Source organism: Manacus candei, unplaced genomic scaffold (assembly GCF_025592945.1).
Source record: "Manacus candei isolate 608988 ecotype Guabito, Panama unplaced genomic scaffold, ASM2559294v1 h1tg000037l, whole genome shotgun sequence".
Classification (NCBI taxonomy): Eukaryota; Metazoa; Chordata; class Aves; order Passeriformes; family Pipridae; genus Manacus; species Manacus candei.
Window position 1 is genome coordinate 2,114,561 of NW_026138085.1, and position 7,031 is coordinate 2,121,591.

General features: G+C 54.4%; 4 protein-coding genes across 5 annotated transcripts in view; all 4 read right to left on the bottom strand.

Moving 5' to 3' along the window:
• Positions 1-7,031, bottom strand: part of LOC127473835 (protocadherin beta-15-like) — a 39,681-nt gene that overhangs the window by 27,834 nt on the left and 4,816 nt on the right. The gene's annotated exons all lie outside the window — the stretch shown is intronic.
• Positions 1-7,031, bottom strand: part of LOC127473836 (protocadherin beta-15-like) — a 39,360-nt gene that overhangs the window by 21,254 nt on the left and 11,075 nt on the right. The window contains exon 2 of the mRNA XM_051793940.1: positions 1,708-1,856. Within this exon, the coding sequence (XP_051649900.1) occupies positions 1,761-1,856 (96 nt within the window). The 3' untranslated portion in view covers positions 1,708-1,760. The remainder of the gene's footprint in view (positions 1-1,707; positions 1,857-7,031) is intronic.
• Positions 1-7,031, bottom strand: part of LOC127473841 (protocadherin beta-7-like) — a 42,903-nt gene that overhangs the window by 15,475 nt on the left and 20,397 nt on the right. The gene's annotated exons all lie outside the window — the stretch shown is intronic.
• Positions 3,150-5,624, bottom strand: LOC127473840 (protocadherin beta-15-like). Its single transcript, XM_051793951.1, has one exon. The coding sequence runs from the start codon at positions 5,589-5,591 to the stop codon at positions 3,150-3,152; it is 2,442 nt and encodes an 813-aa protein (XP_051649911.1). The 5' UTR covers positions 5,592-5,624.

A 7,031-nucleotide genomic window follows, 5' to 3' on the forward strand; every position in this document is an offset into this window, starting at 1 on the left:
TCGCCCGCGGCTGAGCCCGGGGCAGGACGCGCGCACATGGAAGCGGGGATGGAAGTGCCGGCAAGGGTCGGCAGGAGCCATGAGGGGCCTCCAGCCGACTCTGAGAGCACGGACAGCGCCAGCACCTGCCCCTCATCTGTCCCTGTTTCTCGCTGCCCACTGTGCTCGGAAAGCCGTGAGCGCTCGGCGCCCGGCACGCCAATCAGTGCCTTTCGAGAAATGGGGTAGTAAAAGCAGCAAAAGGCGTTTCCCTTCACATCGTGAGGCAGAGGCTGAGCCCGGAGGGACTGAGCCGCCTTCTCCGAACAGACAAACTGGCCCAGAGCCTCCACAGTGGCAGAGAACATTCTATCTACTGTACCTTCAAACTCAAGAAATGTACCCAGCCAACATTACCTCAGTAAAGGGACACACTGAGAAAAATACTCTCTGACTCCTGAAAAACCTTCACAGAGCTTTCCCAGAAAGAACGTCTACAAAAGCTTCTGCCTCCATGCGAGGAATTTGAGTGTTCTCTTTATTTCACTCTTACACATTATTTCAGTTTTCAGGACTATCCCAGCTTACAATGCTACAGTTTACAACTTTGGCACAACACAGGGTGGGGCTCTCTGAATATTCCATGCATCAAAGACAGCTTTTAAGTAATGTTACTATAAATGCAGTGACAGTTCTTCTCAAGAGGAACATGCAAGAAAACGCTCAAACACAGTTCAGGGAGTAGAAGCAGAAAAAGAAAGGGCAAAAGAAGAATGCAAATGCTCTCACATAGAACCAGAATATCATGCAGGGACGGCTTCCCAATCAATTCCACTGAATTCAGAAACAAAACTGAGGAGACTGAACTCAAAATCCTTTTCAAAAACCCATCTTGATTCAGAAAATCCTCTTTGAAGGACACATGAGTTTTCATGCCATGCACCCGAAGACATTAAACATATTTTCACAACTCTGTGCAGTTAGAGTCTAACCACACACCGTTTGTGCTGCTGTACTGCAAGCAGACAGAACACTCAACTCTCTCTTATTGGCCAAAGGAAGCTCTTTCTGTGCATTTTGATACTCTGACCTGCCCTGGAGAGGATATCACCGATGTACTCAGAGAGTCAAAATACCCTCCCTGCCCTCTGAGCTGGAATTGCCTGCTTTGCTGTAGCTGAATGAGAGCAATTCCCTGTTTCATGGGCAGCACCTGTGAGGATCAGGAGACACACAGTGGCTGTATTGACTGGCATAGTGACAAGAAAGAAAAGCCAACAGAGGCCACACTTCTCAGCCAGAGACATCCACAACACGGGAAAGAAAGAGTGCTGTGCTTACACAACACTGTGACACAGCACTCACAACTTCCTCATTTTCCTGAGCTGGGAAAAGGTCTCTGCATTTCAGTGAGGATGAGATTTGTCTGCCCAGCTGTGCCATTCTGTTACAGCATGGAACAAAACGTCCACTGTCTTCTCTGGTAGCAAGACAGACAAGAGCAAATCTCTGACTGCTAACCCCACTCTTACAGCCACTCAGAAATGGTCATAACACACCTGAAATATATTATTGTCAGAGTGAAGGAGTTTTAGTTCCCTTTTTTCTGTTTCCTTGTTTGTTTTTAGGGGAACATAAGCATTTTCTGAGTGAGAATTCTTGGAGAATTGCTGGAGCCAATTGCAAATACCGATTTACCTTGGAGGAACCATTCCTACAGGCTGCAACCTGCAACCCTTCTTACCACGAGGTATTAAGCCTCTGCCTGTGCTGACCCCGGGCTAGTTAAAGGAAAGTCTGTTGAACTGTTGTGCAGAGACAGTCCCAGCATCGTCCGGTGTCACGTCCTCTGTGGGGACAGGGACACAAGGGAAAACCTGTTCCTCACTGGGGCCCCCAGCCATGGCCCAGGGCTGTGGTGTCAGGCTGGGGCCGAAGGGCTTGAGGAACTTGAACTCGCTGTTGCCCGAGCCCGTGGTGAGGCAGTGTTACAGTTTATAACTCCAGCACAACACAGCGTGAGGCTTTCTGAATTTTCTCTGTATCACAGATGACATTCAAGCAATTAATAACTATAGATGGGGTGACTGTCCTTTTTAAAGGGAACAGGCAAGGAAATGCTCAAACACAGTTCAGGGAGTAAAAGAAGAAATGGCAACAAGGAGAATGCAAATACTGTCACATAAACCCAGAAAGTCATGCAGGGACAGCTTTCCACTCTCATCAAGAAGTCTCCGGATTCAGGAACAATAATGAGATGATCAAAGTCCATGTCCTTTTCACCAGTTCATTCTGGCTGTGCCTTCCGAAAATGGTCTTTGAAGGACATATGGAGTTCTCATGTAAGTCACCCAAAGACAGTGAATATTCTTTCACAATTCTGGGCAGTTACAGTCTACCCCAGTGCCACTTGTGCTGCTGTATTCCCAGGCAATCCCAAGGTGACAGAACACCCAACCCACTCTTACAGGCCAAAGGAAGTTCTTGCTGCTCTGCTCTGCCACAAAGATGAGACTGCTGTACTCAAGAGGTCAAAATACCCTTCTTGCCTACTTAGCTGGAATTGCCTGGGTTGCAATGGCTGAATGGGAGGAATTGCCTCATTCACCGGGCAGCACTAGCTATGAATAGACAGACGTGGTGACAAGAGAGCAAAGCACACAGGGACCAGATATCTCAGACAGAGACATCTGGAACCGAGGAAAGAAAGAGCCCGGTGCACACATGTCCTTGTGACACTGCACTGACAACTTCCTCATTTTCCTGAGCTGGGAAAAGGTCGTGGTGCATTTAAGTAAGGATGAGGATTGTCTGTCCCACTGTTTGTGCCATACTGTGATAGAACAGAATTAAAGGTCCACGGTCTTGTCTGATAGCAAGAGAGACAGGAGCTTAGCTGAGATTGCTAAGCACATTTTTAAAGCCTCTCAGGAATGGTTGAATCAGGTCTGAAACCTATTACCATCTGAGTAAAGGGCTTTAGGTCCCTTTTTGTTTGTTTGTTTGAGGTTTCTAGGGGAAAAGGAGTATTTCCTGCCATACAATTTGTGGGAAATTAGTGCACACCAATTGCAAATACAGATTTACTCTGAAGGAACTATTCCCACAGGCTGCAGCCTGCATCCCTTCCTACCAGGACACACGAAGCCTCTGCCTCTGCTGACCGTATGCTAGTCAAAGGAAAGTCTGTTGAACTGCTCTGCAGAGACAGTCCCAGCATCGTCCTGTGCCACGTCTTCTGTGGGGACAGGGACACAAGGGAAAACCTGTTCCTCACTGGGGCCCCCAACCATGGCCCAGGGCTGTGGTGTCAGGTTGGGGACGAAGGGCTTGAGGAACTTGAACTCGCTGTTGCCCGAGCCCGTGGTGAGGCTGATCTCGTAGCAGTAGGGGTGGGGCAGGGTCCCTGCAGCAGCTGCCTCGGCCAGGCCGCTCGGCAAGTTGTCGGCCCCGTCAAGCACGTGGGCAGCCTTCAGCTCCTTTCTCTTGCACAGCCTGCGAGCCACGAAGGCTGCTGTGGAGGCGAGGAAGAGCAGGGAGACGGAGACCAAGGCAAGGATTAAGTAGGTGGTGAGGGAGCCGGGCTGGTCGTCGGTGGGCGGGCTGCTGTGCGGTTGGCGCAGGTCGGAGAAGTCCTTGAGCAGGAGTGCGCTGAGAGCGGCGGTGGCTGAGAGGGGTGGGCGGCCGTTGTCTCGCACCAGGACGACGAGCTTGTGCCTGACGCTGTCTCTGTCTGTCACTGGCCTCCTGAGCCTCACCTCGCCGCTTTGGGCAGCCACGGCAAAGAGCCCGGGGTCGGTGGCCCTGAGCAGGTGGTAGGAGAGCCACGAGTTCTGCCCCGAGTCGGCGTCGACGGCCACCACTTTGGAGACGAGGTAGCCCGCCTCAGCCGACACGGGCACCAGCTCGCTGGAGGCCGGGCCGCTGTCGGGCGCCGGGTACAGCACGAGCGGGGCGTTGTCGTTCTCGTCCAGCACCAGCAGGCGGACGGTGACGTTGGCTCGCAGCGGAGGAGAGCCCGCGTCAGAGGCGCTCACCACCACCTCGCTCTGCCTCAGCTGCTCGTAGTCCAGGGCTCGCAGCACAAACACCTGCCCGCTCTCCGAGTTCACCGACAGGCACGAGCACCAAGGCCGCTCCGCCGCTTGCCCCGCTGACAGCGAATAGGTCACCTTGGCGTTGAGCCCCACGTCGGCATCTGCGGCACTCACGGCTCCAACCAGCACGCTGGGCACATTGTTCTCACGCACGTACATGGTGTACGAGCTCTGGTTGAAGACGGGCGCGTTGTCATTGACGTCCGAGATGGCCACGGTGAAGGTGTGGCTGCTCGTCAGAGCAGGGGAGCCCGCGTCTGCTGCTGTCACCGTCACCATGTACTGAGCCGTCTCCTCGCGGTCCAGGGCACTGACGGTCACCAGCTCATAGTAATTCTTGTAGGCTGGGCGCAGGGAGAAGACGAGCTGATCGTCGAGGGCACAGGAGACCTTGCCGTTGGCCCCGGCATCACGGTCCCTGACAGTGAAGAGGGCAACGACCGTGCCGGGCGCTGAGTTCTCGGCGAGGGGACTGCTGAAGGAACTGACCACCAGCTCCGGGGCATTGTCATTCACATCCAACACCTGCACCAACACCTTGCAGATTGCTGAAAGGCCCCCTCCATCTGTGGCCCTCACACTGAGTTCGTGTGTCTCTGCTGCCTCAAAGTCCAGAGACTTTGTGAGTTTAATTTCGCCACTCGTGGGGTCAATCTCAAATGCTGAGTCACTCTGTTCCACTGCTTCGCTGAACTTATAAGAGATTTCTCCATTCACTCCTGCATCCCGATCAGTTGCCAGTACAGTCAGGACCACAGAGCCTTTTGGTGCATTTTCCAAAACCTGCACATCATACACCTCCTGTGTAAAGATGGGAGCGTTGTCATTTACATCCAGAACTGTAATGTGAATTTGCGTGGCCCCACTCCTGGGTGGAGAACCCCCATCCACAGCAGTGAGACTGAAATCCATCTCTGCCTGCTCTTCTCTGTCTAGAGGCTTTTCCAAAACAAGTTCAACGTATTTCTTGCCCCTAATCCGACTCCCATAGGAGACACTAAAATACTCATTCTCGGGTGAGATGCTGTATGTCTGGACGCTGTTGCTGCCAATATCAAGGTCCTGAGCAACCTCCAGAGGGAAACGAGAGCCAGGGTCAGTCTTTTCGGGGATCTTAAAAGTGACTCGCTCGGCAGGGAAAACGGGTGAATGGTCATTGATGTCGTGCAGGGCCACCTCGACCCGAAAGAACTGCAGCGGGTCGGCCAGCAGCAGCTCGAAGGCGAGCGTGCAAGTGTCGGACTGGGCGCACAGCTGCTCCCGGTCGAGCCTGTCGGCCACGACGAGGCGGCCGCTGGCGCGGTCGAGGCGAAAGTGCTGCCGGCCGTCCTCGGCCAGCAGGCGGGCGCGGCGAGCCGAGAGCTGCGCCGGCGGCAGCGCCGCGTCCTGCGCCAGGTTGCCTACGAGGGAGCCGCTGTCCGCCTCCTCGGCCACGGAGTAGCGGATGGGCTGCGAGCGAGCGAGCGCCAGGGAGAGCAAAGCACACACACAAAGCACTTGCCTTGCCATCGCCATGGCCCTCCTCCGGCGGCGGCGGCGGCGGCGGTGTCCGATCTCCTCGCGGATCTCTCGCGTAGTCCCCAACGAAAGCGGCAGCGGTCAGGTGCCCTTCTTGTCCCTCTGTATTCCGGTCGGTTCGGCAGCCCGGAGTGCAGCCGCGGTGTCCCAGGCTCGGCTGGCAGAGCCAGCGGTCGCTGCCGCAGCCGCTGCCCGCTCGGCCCGGCTGGGCTGTTGTGAGCTGGGCTGGGCTTGGCTGTGCTGAGCTGGGCTGGGTCGGGCTCGGCGGCGCCTTAGCCGAGACCACCACCCAGCGGTGCGCGCTGGGACTGCGCCCGCCGCCGCCCGCTGCCCGCGCTGCCGCTCGGCCCGGCCCACGGACACGCGCGCACACGCGCGGGGCCGCCGCTCGCCCGCGGCTGAGCCCGGGGCAGGACGTGCGCACATGGAAGCGGGGATGGAAGTGCCGGCAAGGGTCGGCAGGAGCCATGAGGAGCCGCCGCTTTACTCCGAACGCACGGAGAGCTCCGTCACCTGTCCCGCCTCTGTCCGCGCTCCCCGCTGCCCCCAGCCCGCGGGAAGTCCTGAGCTCCCTGGTGCTGGCACGAGAGTCAGTGCCTTTTGAGAAACGCGGCAATAAAAGTCGCACAAGGCTTTTCCCAATGCAGCGTGAGGCAGAGGCTGAGCTCGGAAAGACTGGCCCGACTTCCCGGAACAGACAAACTGGCCCGGAGCCTCTGCAGTGGCAGCGCAGCGGTAACAGCGCGGACACGGCATTGAACGCTCTATCGACAGCATCGCCACGCTCTAGACACATCGGGACCCACCCAACATTACCTCAGGAAATGGACAAAACGAGAAAAAACCTCCCAGACTTTTGAAAAACCTTGACAGACCTTTCCCGAATGAACGATTCTACAAAAGACTTCTTTCTCCACGCGAGGACTTAAGGTACTCTGGTTATTTCCTTCTTACACATTATTTCAATTTTACACTCAATGCTATCCCTGAGTGTAATGTTATAATGTTACACTTTAAAACTTCACCACAACACAGACAGATGAGGCTTTCTGAATATTCCTTGCATCACATACATTAGTAAAGGTATCAGTTACTATAGGTGGTGTGACAATCCTTCTTGAAAGGAGCAGGCAAAAAAATTATCAAACTCATTTCAGGGAGTACAAAGAAAAAGGACCAAAAAGGAGAATGCAAAGGCTCTAACACAAACCCGGAAAGTCATGCTGGGACAGCTTCCCAGTTCAATTCTGCTGAATCCAGGAACAACAATGAGAAGACCAAAATCAAAGTCCTTTTCACAAGCTCATCTTGATTCAGAAAATGCTCTTGGAGGTACACAAGGAGTTTTCATGCAATGCACCCAAAGACAATGAGCAGGTTTTCACATCTCTGTAGAGATACAGTCTACCTCAACACCGTTTGTGCAGCTGTACTGCA